Source organism: Ipomoea triloba, chromosome 12 (genome assembly GCF_003576645.1).
Source record: "Ipomoea triloba cultivar NCNSP0323 chromosome 12, ASM357664v1".
Taxonomy (NCBI): domain Eukaryota; kingdom Viridiplantae; phylum Streptophyta; class Magnoliopsida; order Solanales; family Convolvulaceae; genus Ipomoea; species Ipomoea triloba.
The window spans coordinates 7,379,617-7,396,932 of NC_044927.1; the positions used below are offsets into that span (position 1 = coordinate 7,379,617).

At 34.5% G+C, this 17,316-nt stretch overlaps 3 protein-coding genes across 4 annotated transcripts; all 3 read right to left on the reverse strand.

The window, feature by feature from the left end:
* Positions 1 to 3,481: 3,481 nt before the first annotated feature.
* Positions 3,482 to 6,413, reverse strand: LOC115997984 (ETHYLENE INSENSITIVE 3-like 1 protein). The gene is made up of 2 exons (XM_031237426.1): positions 6,215 to 6,413; positions 3,482 to 5,762 (listed from the first exon to the last, which is right to left on the reverse strand). Exon 2 carries the CDS (start codon positions 5,666 to 5,668, stop codon positions 3,848 to 3,850), a length of 1,821 nt encoding a protein of 606 aa, XP_031093286.1. The 5' UTR covers positions 5,669 to 5,762; positions 6,215 to 6,413; the 3' UTR covers positions 3,482 to 3,847.
* A 3,819-nt stretch (positions 6,414 to 10,232) lies between these two features.
* On the reverse strand, positions 10,233 to 10,853 carry LOC115999294 (cysteine-rich receptor-like protein kinase 26). Its single transcript, XM_031239149.1, has 2 exons — positions 10,662 to 10,853; positions 10,233 to 10,562 (listed from the first exon to the last, which is right to left on the reverse strand). The coding sequence occupies exons 1-2, from the start codon at positions 10,851 to 10,853 to the stop codon at positions 10,233 to 10,235; spliced, it is 522 nt and encodes a 173-aa protein (XP_031095009.1).
* A 1,359-nt stretch (positions 10,854 to 12,212) lies between these two features.
* LOC115997992 (SUN domain-containing protein 1-like) lies at positions 12,213 to 16,835 on the reverse strand. Of its 2 annotated transcripts, XM_031237437.1 has the most exons (3): positions 16,760 to 16,835; positions 15,538 to 16,631; positions 12,213 to 12,755 (listed from the first exon to the last, which is right to left on the reverse strand). In XM_031237437.1, coding segments are annotated over exons 1-3 (1,395 nt in total). In that variant the 5' UTR covers positions 16,761 to 16,835; the 3' UTR covers positions 12,213 to 12,455. The 2 variants fall into 2 exon arrangements, with proteins under 2 accessions (XP_031093297.1, XP_031093296.1); XM_031237436.1 differs by having other exon boundaries at positions 15,538 to 16,808.
* Positions 16,836 to 17,316: the final 481 nt, after the last annotated feature.

Genomic DNA, 17,316 nt, shown 5'->3' on the forward strand with positions numbered 1-17,316 from the left:
TATGAAGAGCCATACTGCCCAGAAATGTTAAATACAGTTTTTAAGAAAGAAAAGAAAAAGAGTAACTTAGACAATGTGGATGGGCTGAAAATCTCCCTTTAAGAGGTGATTTTGCAGTAAAAATGCTGTTGAAATTTTGTGAGTTCTGACCATTGAGGGAGAAGTAACTCTCAGAGGTTTGCATTTTGTCAAGGAAATGGAATATTTTGATTGTAAAATCTGCTTTTGCTGCAGGACTTATATAGTAAATTATACCGTAGACAGCTGATAAATGTTCTTTATTAAATAGTATACTAAAGGTTCATTTTCAATGTATTCATGGTTTATTTTTAAATAATATTGAAAAATCAACATTCAATATACTAAAATTGAATTTTCAAAAAAATGAACCTTTAGTATATTAAAAATAAAAAAACATTCGATACACAAAATAAATCTTATATCAGTAGTGACAAATTATACCAATGACCATGGTCTACCTTATTATAAACCCTGATCCAAAAATAACCTTCAAATTCTGTGTTTGTAGTTGCATTATAGACCCTGATCCAAAAATAACCTTCAAATTCTGTGTCTGTAGTTGCACATCCTCTACTGCAGTTGACAGTTTCTGTACTTATAGCTATCATATTATGTATCAGCAATTATCAAGTTATTTATTTACATTTATAGAAATTGTTAACTGTAAACACACAATGTATTAATTGAAGGTATATAATTTTTGTATCAGAGTTTACAATGCAATATGAACCTTGGTCTATTGTTATAGCAAGATATAACAATTGGCCAATGGTTTACCTTGTAAAATAGAATCTGGTCCACAGTATAATGAGAGACTTATACCAAAAAGATTTGTAAATATCAGATAATTAATCGAGTTTAAAATTATGGGGTTTAATTTGAGCATATATATAACCCCAAAAATGTGCATTTCGATTTCTTCAGAGAAAAAACCATGCAATTGTAAATTATTTCTGTCAAATTTTGGCAATTGGTGATTAGGAATCAAATTATTATTTTTTATAAAAAATGGAGTTGACATAAATAAAAAATAAAATTTAATGCGTTACTCTGAAACAAAAAGAAGGCGCCATTGAAATGGACAACAAAAGCTTTTGCCTGGCTGTATTGGTCCATCCCACACATGCACTGCAAAGGTATCCACTTGGTTGTTCCACTACATCCTACTCCAAAATATGTGTCATTTGTGGCTAACAATTTTTTTTTTTTTTTTTTTTTTTTTTTTATAATACTTATTTCAAAACTCAAAAAATATTTTTCAAAAGATGTCTCATTTTAAAAAGTATTTTTTTCTTTGTTTTTAAAATATTTTATTTTCTAGTGTTTGATTAAAAGTTAGTTAATTATCCTTTTTCCCCCTTAGTTTATTTTCTAAAAAATGAAGAAAATTTTGTTATGAAAGTTATACTTTATAGAATATTAATTATTTTAAATTGATAAATGTAATAATTTTGAATTTTAAAAATAAAAACTTAAAATTTAAATTTTTTTAACTTTTTGAGTTGTTGGCCGAGTTGGGCAAAATTTCTTTACTAATTAGGTTGACTTATTCTGAAATTGGTTAGCCCAATATGATCAAAATAGTAACAAGGCAAATGGTATAGAGAGAGAGAGGGGGAGGGGTTAACTTCATTTTTCTTTGATAACCAAATAATAGAAAATTTAGAAAATGACTTTTAATAGTCATTTTGAAGCCATTTTTTGAATTTTCAAACCAACTCTTAGTTGTATTTTTTATTTAATTTTTAACAATGTAACAAATTTGTTCAATTCTTTAAGATAAATATTAAGTTTAGGGGTCAAATCTATCACTTTATCCAAAATTTAAGCATTAAATTTATATTATAAATAATTAAAAAATTAAATAGGGGTCAACAATTTTTCATATGGGAGGTCATGAGCTTGAGCCTCAGTAGAGGCTTTTTGTGTTTCAATAGGTTGAGAAAATAGTTATGAACTGAAGCTTTGTCAGTACTATTTTAAAAAAATAGGGGTCAACAGTTTTTCCTAGTGTTTTTTTTAGGGTTTTTCCGTATAACTTTTCTTTAGTTTTTCTTCCATTTTCTTGGGTTAGTATGTTCGATTTTTTCCTCAGAGTTTCTTCGTAGATCTAATTGTAAATTGTTTTTCGTGTGTCTGTGGGTTTAGCTGATAACAATGGACGTTCATTAGCCACTTGAACAGTGCGAGAAGAAGATAGTATCTTCAACTTGCATCAAGAAGAGGGGGCTAACAACTACTCGGTAACAAAGGGTTTTTGTGGGGTACCTCTTGACTGATCGACCTATGTGTTTTGATGCCATGTAGAACGTGTTAGTGTCGATATGGACACCTATGAGGGGCATGCGATTTCAGAGGTGGAGAACAACCTCTACATATTTCAATTCTTCCTAGAGGATGATTTGCTCGAGGCTTGTAATTGAGGATGATATCAAATTTTCATAATATTAAGTTTAGTATTATATATATCATTCTTCCTAGAGGATGGTTTGCTCGAGACTTGTAATTGAAGATGATATTAAATTTCCATAATATTAAGTTTAGTATTATATAAATAGTGTTAGCAACTTCAAAAATTAAATTAATTTGTTTGACATGATAAGTCGATATTAAACAACAATTTTCTAAATTAATAACTGTAATTTGAAGCTAAGTATGTGCACATATCCCACTTGTCATTTTGAAATAAATAACAATGGAGAATCATACTATCCATCTCCTATTCTCCTTGGATTTGGCCTAGATGCTCCCATACGCAGAATAAAATCTCTGATTTTATTACAGTTTTCAACGCATCATGCTATTAAGCAACTTGGTTTCTAGAACACAATCGATGAATATGAAAAAAGAGATGCATTTTTACTTGATCAAAGTTAAGTTGCTGCTTTTTCAAGTGTCAACTATGCTTTATTATGAAATTGAAGTTGAAAGGGTACTTGGTGACCAAGTGATCACATCCAATACTCCACAAGAAGGGAACCTTTTGAATTCAACCAAAAATCAAGTTCATTATGTAAGAAGAAACTATTAAAGGACATTTCATCACAACTTTTGTATTTGATTGCGATTATTTTATGACTTATCTTAAAGGACAAAATCGTCATTTTATGACATTTTTCAACCAAAAAAACTAGTAGCGATTATTTTATGACTTATCTTGAAGGACAAAGTCGTCATTTTATGACATTTTTCAACCAAAAAAACTAGTCACCGACTCACCGATAACCAGAAATTAAACTAGTCACCGACTCACCGATAACCAGAAATTAATCTGAACGATCAAATGTAGCAAGATTTTAAAAGTCGTAGAACCAAATATGAAAACATTAATAATCGAGGACCAAATGTGAAAATCGTCAAATATTTGTGGGACAAAAGTGAAAAAAAAAAAAAAAAAAACTCTGGTTAACTCATATAACTATGGAATGCCATCACATCAAATCAAGTACATCAAGAAGCATGGACAAAGCATCATAGATATTCACATATGCATCTTAATCAAGTATAATATACATTGATAGATATTGGTATTGAGATAATAAAAGTACATCCTAAGAACAACTTCATCAAGGGCAAGAGGGGAAGAGAGCAAGGTTGTCATCTTCAGATCAGAGCTCTTTGCCCATTTTGATAGTTCATCAATTATACATAGTTCCAAAACTACATAAAAGCTTTTGCAGCATATATAGGCTTCATATATAGGAGTTTCATATGGTACGGTATTTTAACATCTACGACAGTTTATCTAATAAAAAAGCTTAGTTATTTAAAGTTAAGGCAGGCATTGGTGAGTCCTTTGGAGCAATTGGATAGATCCTACCTGGTTTCAGAAGTACCATGTGGATCCATCCTGCTTCGGAAGCTGATCCATTGAGTAATCAACCAAATTGCACGGGGAACCGAACTTAAAATCATCAATATCACTCGAGTTCCTATTGAAGGCAGATTCATATTGTGACTTGCTTTGATCATATTGGGTTTCGGTTGATGGCAAAACCGAGTGAGTCACGGGCGTATTTGCTTGCGGCTGAAACATTCCACCTCCCGCCGTTGAGAAGTAGTCATCCACTTGAAGTTGAGCCGTGTGTTGCAGCAGGTTTTGATGATCTTCAACGCCATTAAGATTCCCGGAATTGAAGCCTCCGTTTTGTTGAAGATTGTTATCATAAAACGAGAAAAGTTCAGAAATCGCCCTTTCATCGTCTTCGGGTAGTCCAAGGCTAGAAACATCCATGGATGAGGAAGATATCGCTGATGCACCAGTTGTCTTGGGCGCCATCGGGGCAGCTGATGAGTAAACCGCTTGTTTGCTATTATTCATTTGGTAGTTTAGCGTGCCAAGGTTTTGGCAAGAATTAAGACGGAATGGGCAGATAATCTGGTGATTATTCCTTGAATTCCTGTCATTAAAGCCCATTAGGTAATTGCTGTAAGGACACTTAGGATACTCACAAGTATAAATCATCTGATCTGCGGGATCCTCAACAGCTGCCTGCTTTCTCTTCCCGAGGAAATGTGAGGTGATATCAAGAATCTCTTCTTTTATCTGAACTTTAGGTGCCCCGACCACGAGGTTGAGGCAGTTGATGTTGCGGGGTTTGTAATCCACTACTTCAATGTTCTCCTCATCATCATCCACTCCTTCAACGTTGTAATCGCTCGGGTCGGTGATGAGATACAGTCCATTTCCGAGAGCTGAAGAAGAGCACTTCGGGTAGCTATCGGGATACATCTTCCGAGCCAACGCCTCCTCTTGATTGATGATAGCAAGCCAGGTGGCACTCTCCTTGGCGGTCATCTTATCCTGCAAACATTTGGATTGGCGCACGAGTTTGCAGATCTTGGCAATGTCGGGGGACATGTGCTTAATAACTGCGGTCAAAACGCCGACTTTCCAGGCCTTCTTCAAATCATGGGGTTTCTTATAGGGAGGAGGAACTTGATCCTTTGGCAGACTCAATTCACCCCACCATTCCTCGTTTCCAGTTGGCCACCAAGGCGGAGATACGCCCTTCTCGAGCGGAAACCTTCTCTGCGGGGGATCACAATGTTGCATCAGAGCCGATAAGAGCGAACCGAGCGTAGTATCCTGGAGCTCTTGCAATGTGTGGGGCGTTGACACCACCACACTCGAAGAATCCTCGATCTTTCCCGGGATGTTATTTTCCGCCTGGTACCTGGCAATAGCAGCAGGGCCATTCCTGTCAAACCTAACCTTTTCCTTCCACCACGCTCGGAGATTATCAGAAGCTCCACTCACAGGCTTCCCCTTCTCGGGAATAATCCCGTACACGAAACCCTGGGCATTGCACACCTCCATCATTTTCAGCATGTACTTTAGTATACCATCCTGTGCCCGGGACATCTTCTTTCTCCGCGCTTGCTCCTGGGACGGGCGCTGTTTCGCCCCATCATCGCCCTCCTTACTCTCGTTCCGCTCCTTCAGCCTCCTCAGCAGCACCCTGTCCCTCCACATCCTCCTCTCGAGCTCGTGAACATCCACATCCTCATCACTGCACCCATCATCATCATCATCCCCTTCACCTGCAATCTTTGCTTCCACTTCAACTCCCATTTCTTCAATCCCAGGAGGCTCAGATTGGAATTCAAGATTCCCACAGAAAACCATTTCATCAAACATACCCATCAAGCAGATTGAAACCCAACAAATGCCCAAATTCTCAAATTAAGCCCTAGCTAGCTCACTTTTTCTCTGCTCCAAGGATTCATAGAAAGCAGCTCTGGATGATATTTAAACCAATAAACCAGATTTGATTAAAAAAGGAAAATATCACTGAGTAAATCAGATATCTTTTCAATTACAAAACCGCTTTTAGATAATTCATAAAACCAAATAGGGAGAAATTAAAGTTAGAGAAGAAGAAAAAAAAAATATCTTTGAAAACGTAACACCCTTATTTCAGTTTCCGAACTTAGACACTAAAATATCCTCTCTTAATTTAGACTCTATTCATACATAAAACATAAATAATATACACAAACCGCCTTTGATCCTCTTTATACTCTATCTACCAAGCTACCAATTTCCAAGATTTTCTTTTTCTCCTTTCTTCAACTAATTAAAGCCTTAAAACAATAAAAACAAGCAAAAGGGTCCACGAGAAAACTGCAAAAACTTTAATTAAAAGACAATTCACAGGAAATAAATAAGGGAATTAAGCAATGAACTCACAGATCTTTGTGTATGGCTTCCAAGGACTGGAGAGTTGATATGGAAGCTTCAATTCTCTGATCTTTTTGTTGATAATTATTTTGTGGGCGGTGGGTAAAAAGATGATAAGAACGGCGGGTAAGGAAGTGGGGGGATAAGGATTAAGGAGGTTGATTGTTGATGGTTGATGGTTGAGAGTGTAGTGGTGACTCACTCTTGTTTTTGTCAGGAAATGGAGAGAGAGAGAAGAGAGAGAGAGAGAGATACAAATGCAAATGCCAAGTGTACGTATTATCCATAGGTTGGGGACACTTTAACTGCGGTTAAATCGATCGCCATCTTTATTATATATTTATAAAATATAACACGAAGTCAAACTATTCTCGAATTTTAAGAAAAAATGTACTTTAATCTAGACAATATAAATATGAGAAAATAGATATATATTTTTAGTTTCTTATTAATGGTATTAATTGTTAAATTTTTATCATTGACTCAGTGTAATATACATTTTAATTTAACTTTTTAAAAAATTACAGTTTTAATATAATGGCAGAATCACATTAAGAAAAGTGGTGTCAATTATTTGAGAAAGATTAAAATTGACACCATATATATATAGTAATAATAGGGTCAACGCCAAGCACCTTGTGCTCAAATAACATGTAGTGACCTCTTCCATGTAGGAGGTCATGAGTTTGAGTCTGCTTCAACCAGAAAACAACTCTTGGTTAAAGGAATAGAAATGAAATGTATATTTTAAAAACATAAATATCCTTATACAAAATTTTATTATTATTATTAAATAAGATTTTTATATAATATTACTCTATAGCAATTACAATATTAATAAAATGAAATAACAAAAGTTTTTAAAGAACATTTAATAATATTTAGAAGAAGAGATTATGAAGTTTTCATGAAGTTGGTTTAAGATGTGTGTTATTACATAAGATTTTTATATAATATTACTCTATAGCAATTACAATATTAATAAAATGAAATAACAAAAATTTTTAAAGAACATTTAATACTCTGTAATATTTAGAAGAAGATGGTTTAAGATGTGTGTGTTTCCTTATTTCAATGAGTCTTCCTGCAACAAATGATCAGATATTCAATAGTCCTAATATTACTATAAAATGTGATGAGATTATCCTAAGGAGAATACAAGTTCTATACACCATTCGAAGCAACCAAAAAGATGCAAAGTGGCCACTAACTTCTAGTGCATCAAGAACACTAAGAACGCAATCACTCATGGACATCTTTCCACTGGAAAATTCAAGAAGATCATCGCTTGGCTGGAAATAACCAACAAATGTTGTATTATGAATGAACCAAATGAGATTTTAGATTACTGAGACCTTGTACTTAGATTACATTTCATTTTTATATTTATTTATTTAAATGTGTATATTGTGAATTATTTGGAAAGAATTATTTATTTTTTGGTATAAAATTTAAAAAATTATACCAACATTATTTATTTTTTGGTATAAAATTTAAAAAATTATACCAACACTTGATTATTTGTATAATATTTAATTAATCTATATTAAATATTAATCTTGTTTTATTAATTCATATTAAATATTACGAAATATTATTACGAAAATAATATTTTTATAAAAAATAAATTTAATTCAGAGTGTTGTGATCTAAATATATTTTAACTTTAATTAAGAGTAAAGTAGTAAATAAGAAAATTTGTCTATTCATGAGAACTCAAGAATAGGTTAATACCAAGGGGGTCTCGTAATAACTATTACCCTTGCAAGGGTAATAGCTCATTCCCAAGAACAATGTTCTTGAGAATAAAGAATAGGTCTATTCCTGGAAATGTTATGTCATTTTAGGCATATTCCGTGAACCAAACACGCGGAGAGTATATTAATTTCTTATGTAACATTTAAATTTTATATATTTAGATTAAAAAGGTAATATTTAGAAGCGAGAATTACTTCTTTAAATTTCTTTTTTAAAGTTAATTTCATTTTTGGTCCTATGATTATTGGGGTTTTGTTAATTTCAATTCACAACTTTCAAAACTATCAAGTTGCCGGTTAAAACTCACCGGAAAATATTAATAGGTAAAATAATGAGGGTATACTTTTATCGGCCAAAACTCTCAACCATAGCAGAAGATATTAATAGGTAAAATAATGAGGGCATACCTTCATTATTTTACCTATTAATATTTTTCGGTGATTTTTTACCGGAAATTTGACCGGAGTGATAAAAATTGAATAGTTAAGGTACTAAATTGACATTTTGAAAGTCGTGTGGGTTGCAATTAACAAAACCCTAAGAATCATAGGACCAAAAGTGAAATTAAATCTTTTTTTTTTAAAATTTTATCTTGAAGTTAATATGATTGTTGTATGAAATCTATGACACGTAGGACTATTGCATATATGCATGTAACAATTAACATACTAATGACACGTAGGTAAACGTTGTGGAGTGCGTTGTAGTCAGTCATTGTTCAATGACATGTTCTCTAACAAGCATCCATATGACACGTAGGTAAACTCTGTGGAGTGCGTTATAGAAAATATTTTAATTTTCTAATCTTTGGCTGAATGTCAGAAAACTATCTTTTTATGTTTGCTGAAAATTGAGAAATTATATATTTCCTATTTGGTTCATTTTCTTAAAAATGAACATATTACAAGGTATTTGTTATAATGATAATAATAATAATAATAATAATAAGTGGTAGTAGTGGCGGTGGCAGTGGTAGTAGTGGTGGTGGTGAAGGTAGCGTTAGTGTTGGTGGTAGTGGTGGATGTGGTTGTAGTGGTGGTTGAGATGATGGTGGTGGCGTGGTGGTTGAGGTTGTTGTGGTGGTGGTGTGGTGGCGGCGGAGGTTGTTATGGTGGTGGTGTATTAGTGGTGATGGTAGTAATAATAATAATAATAATCCGAAAAGTAACTTGAAGAGAGAGACATGAAAATAAAGCATTTAAAAAATAACCTTCAACTAAAACTTTAAGAAGACATTGTTTTGTTAAATTGACCAGAATGAAAATCATTTACATAAACAACTTGCCATAACACCTTTAAGTAACTCAACCTTTTAGATGGGTTGCAAACGGAAAGCTTGGACTTAACAGTTAACACCAGGGACGGAGCCACATAGCACTTGCAGGNCATATCCATCCAAGTCTTTATCTCGGTTTGCTGACATTATTTCATTGTGCATCCAGGTCATCAGTGTTATTTTTCCTCTTGTATATTTACGAAAACTGAATGCTTTCAAGAGCTTTTGGATTGGGACCTAATCAATGCAGCATGATTTTGATCCTTCATATTGAAAATACATCTAGCACATAAAGAGTAGTAGAGGAAGAACTTTTGATCCATCTGCAGATTTTATACGATTTAGTTTCGGGGAGGGAGAGGGAAATTATCACTCAAATTTAAATAAAAAAACAGTCAAACAACCGATCAAACTTGAGTATTAATATCATAGTTCATTCATAGCTACCTTATGAAAGTTTCTTAATTACATAGGTATCTTTTTATTCATTCATCTTATTAAGGGCGTATTGATTTTTATATTCATTATTCATTACCTTTCTAAACCCAACCAAACATTGAAATTTATATTCCTAGTCATTTTTCTTCCAACAACCAAACAATGGAATTCATTTTCTTGAAATTTATTTTCCATGAAATTTCAATTATATTCCATTTCTCTTTAAATATTTTCAAGAGAACCATATTATAAGGCATTTTCATTATACGGGTCCTGCTAAAAGTGTCTACATCAAGACTATGGGTGTGGGAGTAAAATTTGAGACTACATATAGTATTTTTTTGTCAAGTATTACCTCTCTGAAAAGTGAAAGATGGTTAATTATGCCAAGAATTACCACCAACCACTCATGCAAAAATAAGTGTACTCAAAGGGAATTTGTGAATCATAAGTGAAAGAACACGTATACTACAAGAGGATCGGAGTTGGTGGAAGGAAGATGGTATCTTGTGACACGAGATCAGAGTGTTGTGTTCTTGGATATGATTATTATATCTATCTGGGATATAACTCAGTAATGGAGGCCTCATTTTGCGATGAATAAGCTGCTGCAGCTTCATTACGCTCCAGCATAGCCTCAGGACTGAGAGTACTGTGAATGAAGAATGCTGGTGCAGATGGCACTGGAAGACTCATAGAAAAACCACTAAGCATGAGAACAACTGTGGACATTGTTGGTCTATCTCCAACGTTTTCTTGCACACAAAGCAATGCCAAGTGTATGCACCTCATCATTTCACCCACTGATGAACCTGCACCAGATTTTCCTTTCAGGATGGGATCTACCAGATTCATGGCTGTCCCTTCCCGCCACTGTGTCCAAGCCTGTATGTTGTCACATACAGTTTAATTTCATCCTCACTGCATGCCCAACTGATCAAACAGATATATTGTTTTATATATATAAATGTTGTTTACACTCACATAGCTTAGAAGGTATTCTGCAGATTCTCTGTTTTTGAAATAGCCATTCTTCTGTCCACTTATAATTTCCAGAACTAACACTCCAAAACTGAAAACATCAGACTTAACTGAAAATTGACCATGCACAGGGACGGAGCCACATAGCACTTGCAGGGGCCGTGGCCCCCCCCAACCCCTCCCTAATTTCTGCATGGTATATAGTATTATAATGCATAATTTTTGCCCCTGCCCCCCTCCCTCTTCAAAATATTTGTTCCTTTCTCATCTTGAGCCTCCAAATAAATTTGTATTACTCCGTATTATATATTTTTTTTGGTGTTTGGCTCCTAGTCTCCTACATTTATTATATTATATGCATTGAAAGAAGCTAAAGGCTGGTTTTGGAGGCAAAATATGCATGTGGACTACACTTTCCTTTGCAGCTTTCTAGGCCACTTTCTTTCTCATTTCCTTTGCAGCTTTCACATTTCTCATTTCCACTTAACTCTACTATCACCACATCAACTCTCTATCTTTATTAATTCCATTCGGCAGCAGACTAGAAGAGGATAAGAATTACTCTGTATTTTTCTTCTTCTTTCTTTCGTTCGGCATAAGAATTACTCTGTATTTTTCTTCTTCTTTCTTTCGTTCAGCAGAGAAGCAAAGAAAACTATTCTTTTTCTTCATTCTTCATTTTTGTTTGGAGCTCATTTTTACTTTGTTCTTGCCATGGGTTTGCCTAAATTCTTAGATGTTATCTTTATCAAATATTTTGAAGGTCATATTGTATTTTTATTCTATCTTTTGAATATTTTCGTACTATTTTTGTAATATATTCGTACTATTTTTGTGATATATTCAATTATAGATGAATAGATGATTTATGTGATATGCAAGATATACGTTCAAAATTTTAGTAGATTTATAATGTAATGATGTATTTTGGTAGAGTTTTTTGCATTTTTAGTAAATATAATTTTGAATTTTGTACTTTAAATATAATTTTAAATAAACTAAAAAGTAAAAATTATTTTGAATTTGTACTTAATTTTACTTATATTAAATTGGCTACATATGTTTTTAGAAATGAATTAGTTTTAACTTTAATTAGTTTACCAAATTAAAATAATTAAATTGACTATATATGTTTTTTAGAAATGAATTAGTTTTAACTTTAATTAGTTTTTTAGAATTGTCTATTTTAATCCTACTTGAAAGGAGATTTTTTTGAGTGAAAATTTGACGGAAAGTCTACCGATTTTTTTTTCCGGCAAAAAAAATCGTTGGAATTTTTTTGGCGACTAGTTGACTGAAAAATGACCATTTTTGCAACAAAAACAATAGTCGTAGACTAAAATTGTAGAGTTTGAAAGTCGTGGACTACTCCTGCAAGTGACACTATAATCCTGAGACTAAAAATGCAAACAATTCTATTTTGGTATATATTAAATGAATAATAATAATGTATTTAATTGTTCATCCTTATATTGCGATCGGCCCCCCTCAACATATAATCCTGCTTCCGTCCATGGTTAACACCCACAACAGAGTATTTCACACAGGATTTTGTTTAACAGTTTAAAGTGAAGTGTATTGCAAGACCAATATATTGCAAGTTTGCAACTACAGAACTTCTGAATATTATCTTGTTGCGCTTAGTACTGCATATACATCTTGGTTCCAGGTACAAATTAGTAAAATGTCAGGAACATAGTGATACATTTCCCGGTCAAATACCACCCAGGGGGATTACAAATGAACTACTAAAGAATGGAAGAAATAATCAACAGATGAATGCCAATAGCGACCTACTCATGCAAGCATTGATACGGAGTTGGGTTCTCGTCCATGTACTCTCAACCTGTAGATGCATGTATGCAAAGTGCTCCCGTGATTGGATGCAAAGTCAAACCTAATTGTGTCAACAACACTAGTGGCTGCATACTCTAATACGTTGTAAGTTTGAGCATTGCTCTTCTCAAGATCATACGTAAATTCTGTCAATAGAAACATATTCTCACTATTTGCAGTTACATCGGTCGTAGCTTGTCCTTGGAGCCATCCAGACACCCTGCACTTCTTGGGAGCACTAGACCTATCATAGGCAACACTCTGTTTGCCAAAAGAAAAATATTTCAGTTAACAAAAATGTTTGAAGAGCACAACACATTTTCTCTTAACGAAAACACAAACAGGAAAGCGCACACAAAAGTATATATTCCTTAACCCAATATACTGTTAAGGTATTATGCTACTATTGCTATCGGCCTTGTAATCTGGTTGCATCAACCTGTGACTCTAGGTAGTAGTTAGAAGGTCATAGATTCAATGTCTAATCCCCACAGATATGCCCAAAAAAAAAACAAATAAAGGCATTTGCCAAATAAGCCCATAAAAAAAAGTGATGTGGAATTAACAGCAATCAGTGCATTGACCAACATGCACAAGTTATATATACTCTCTCACAATCACTGGATGACAATTGAACTGAGGTAAATTTGTTGTCATTCATAAGAAGAATCTACTCTGTAAGGTCTAGGAATGTGTAACAGGAGATTAACACAAGCAAACAGGCTCACAACACCCCCTACTAAAAAGGAAAACTATACTGGAAGATATTCTGCAAAAGGATTGTCTGTAGAAAGCAGGCCATTTAGCCATTGCAGGTGGCTACACCTATCCAACCTAAAAGGGACAAAAAGTATGTATGACTTAGCCTCAGATGGCCGCAAAGAAGCAGCTGCAGATTTTTACTTCAAGGTTATTAACCCTTGTAGGTGTGCCTAGTACCTATACTATAAGCAAATATCTCCAAACAATGACTTAAGATCCAAACAATAATAATAATTTCCTAGACAAAAACAAGACAGTAATGTTCTTGATGTCATGATGCTTTTAAATAATTAAGTAATGGAAAACGCTTCTTTCCCCTCCTGATTTTTACATCCAAACTTTTCCCTCATTATGTGTGATGTGTCTTTCATTCATCGGGTGCCAATAAATTGGCTAACCCACCACTACCTAATAAATAAATTTAACTACCAATCACATTATGACACATCATGAGGGGAAATTTGTAGGGAAAATGCAGGAGGGGTTTATAGCATTGCTCTAAAGTAATTTCCCAAAACATTGAATAGAAATAACTTAGCTACCACTCCCAGTTTCTTACTGAGTCTTATCAGCATTCAGTAAGCAGTGCTTGAAGCAATCATGTCTAATGATTTCACAAAAAAAAAATGCTCCTTAGGTTGGTGCCACAGACAAACTCATAATTTTGAATATTATAGTTTCCCTCTTTATTTTCTGGGTGCAGTTTAGAAGTTTAGTTTTACTCTTTGAATATAAAGAATTAATATTAGCAATTTTCAAAGACTATTATAAGGGATGATTTTGAAACTGCCATTGTAGTGATTGTACTGCTACAATCTTGAAGGTAAGAGCAAGCTACGAAGGCCAAACTTTGCATCAGCTATAATAAATCACCACTATGAATCTTAGATTCAGACATGCAATTGGTCCACCAGATCAAGCATCACGGCTCAGGAAACAAAGGACACTAGTTCCAGCCACATGTTCTGACAGATATGTACTTCAGTTTCCCTCTTTAGTGCTAAAAAAAAAAAAAAAAAAAAAAAAGAAAAAGAAGAAGGCAACTGCTCAGGCCCCATATTGACTTGATGCACCTTAGTTTTCAGCTTTACGGCTATCGCAACTCTAGAAAATACACTAGTGAGGCCAAGAATAGTTCTCTTTAGACAGTTATACTAGCCAAACTTTCCTTCAGTTTTTTTAATAAGAGTTGGTTCTTTGACCTATTTGACAAAGACAAGTAGAAAATCACAGAAAAAAGTATATGTAGGATCTGTGAACTATTCCACAAAAGCTTCATTAATTTTGATAGAACAAAGGCATATAAAGCCATAAAGGCATTCGTCATGTAGTAAGTCTAGGAGTGATTATTAATGGTCAAGCAAATTAGGAGATTTTACACTGACAACAAATGTTTCAAATGCACAATAGAAAACAAAAACAAAAAAAGAACAGAACAAAATAAGCAAGGAAGTTCTAGCAAGTAAAGAATAGTGAGAACACAAACTGATAACAGGGAAATATCCATCACAGATATAAGTTCTAGCTCATATGTATTGAATTTAACTACATCCACAAAAATCTACATAATAATTTTGCAAGGGGCACTTTGAGTTGTCATCATAATTCATAAATTGCTAAGAACTTCATAGCAGAAAGGCTTATCACAACTCTACATGGCACTCATGATCTATGGCCCAACAATAGTAGTTCTCTAAAGAGAGTCATACCAGCAATATTTTTTCTACACTCAAGGCCCCCTAAAAAATTGGTTGTTTTCCTTCTTAAAAATAGATATTTCTTTCATCTTTTGGAAGGTAGTAGCTATATATTGCAAACAACATCAATAACATTCTCTACCTGTTTGTAGATGTATAAAATGAGATAATTGCAATTCAAAATAAAATGCAGAATATACAGGAGCCAGTCTTAACCTAAAAACACTACCAATCCAGTAAAACTTTCAAAGTCACTGAACAGAGAGTTCTTCGACAACAAGACCCTTAACATGTGGAGGGGAAGTGGGAGAAGCAATATTCAACATATAGTTTAATGTTTCAAGTCTTGGTCTTTTTATAAATATATTTTAAAAGTTTTAACCCTGAAACCCAGTTTAAAACTAACTAAAGTAAAGATCATGGAATTATGTCCACATAAATCCAAAATAATATGGAATATATATATATATATATATATATATTTCAACCAAATATCTACACCACAATGCTGTTATTTTGGAAAGAAGAAACTATGAATAGCTACTGCTTTTAAATTAGTACTGAATAGTTTGAAAGTCAGTCACCTTTGCAACATGTTCCAGCGTCACAGCTTCGGGAATAATGGCTGTCCGGAGCCTGACCTGGACAAATCCACGGCTCCCTCTAAGTGGAAAACATTGCCCAGGTTCTCCAAAACTTGGTGTCAGGATCTTCTGGGCATCCGTATGAACTGTGTTCTGGTTAGGTAATGGAATCCAACTGCTACTCCCTCCCTTTCCAATGATATAGGGCTCTGAATGCTTCACCACCATTGCCCCAGCAGAAGCCAAGGCATAGTCCACCATCCCTAACCCATCAGCAGCATGCTTCTCAATCTCCCTTTCCACTATCTCCCTAGCATATACCCTTACCTCATCCAAATTCACATTGCTTATCTCACTGCCTTTCCTCTCCTTGAACTCTTCCAGGAACTTATCAAACTCTTCTTTTGACAGCCAATTTGTTGCTTCCGTTTTGCTCATCAATGTCTCCAAATTCCCAGTTCTCCCCTCCAATTCCTTGAGCTTCGATTCCAATTCTGTTTCTTTTCCCTCAAGCTTTTCACTAAATTCCCCTTTTACAGTTCTAATTTCGTTTTCGAGCTTCTTGTCGATCACATCTACTTGAACTTGCATCATTTTAGTGGTCTTCTTCACAAACGCCTCCATCTCTGCTAACTTTCCCTCGAAATCCCCAGGCATCACGGCGAGTCCGTCACTGCTTTGGGTGCGCGAATCGATAACCAATCTCCGAACCATTTCAACCAAACCCACGAGGATCATCAATAGCAATAAATTTTTAGTGACTACACTGACTACCGTCAGCCATCTCAGTTTCGCGGGCTTGGGAACTTTCTTCGCGGTCCCCGCGCGGCGAGAGAAAGACACGACGCCATTGGAGGTAGGCAAGGGCTTCTTCACCGCTTGAACTGCATTTTGAGTTTCGGTTCGTACGGAATGATGGCCAAGCTCTTTAATAGCAGCACCGCCGGCCGCGAGTCCAACGTAGCCGGTGGATGGAGGAGTGACGGCAGCCGCGCCGTTGGCGGCGGCTAAGTCCAAGGTGGTAGGCGTCTGCTTTTTCTCAACGGCGGATCGGCGGCGGTAGGCGACGGAGGCGGGATTGGCAGTGATCGACACTGTGGAAGCTGACATTGATTAATATTTTACCAAAATAAGAAAGAATAAACGATTGAAACTTTAAAAATTAATAGTAGTAAATGAAAAAATCGATGAACCCTAAAACACAGAAGAAATCGAAACCAACTTGGGGAGACAGAGAACTGTGAAAATATCCTAAAGCAGCTGTTCGATAACTTGTTTGAGTTGCATTTTCTATGAAATTGTTTTGTGTATTTTGTTGGCTTTGTTTTTTTGAAAAATTCAAATATCTTTTTTTTATTATTATACATGAAAAATACTACTCCTTAATAAAATAATGGAATTAATTTCACCAAAGATTCCTTTATCTTTGGTGGTAATTTTAATTTTAGTCATAAATTATAGTTTTTGTCATTTAATATTAGACACTTTTAGTCATTTCCATGATTTTTCTATAAGATACAATTTTTTAGTAAGAGAGAAATTCCACTTTTGGTCCCACGAGTATGTAGTCATTTGCACATTTGATTCCTGATTATTAAAATTTCTAGATTTGGTCCCACGACATTTAAATCTCTGCTACATTTGGTCATTTCGATCAGATTCCGACCACCGATGACATTTTTCCGGCGAGTGAATTATTTTAAAGGATAAAATTGTTTTTTTATTAAAAAAAAAAAACAAATTTCCCTAAAACCCCCTCTTCTTCCCCTCACGGGAGAG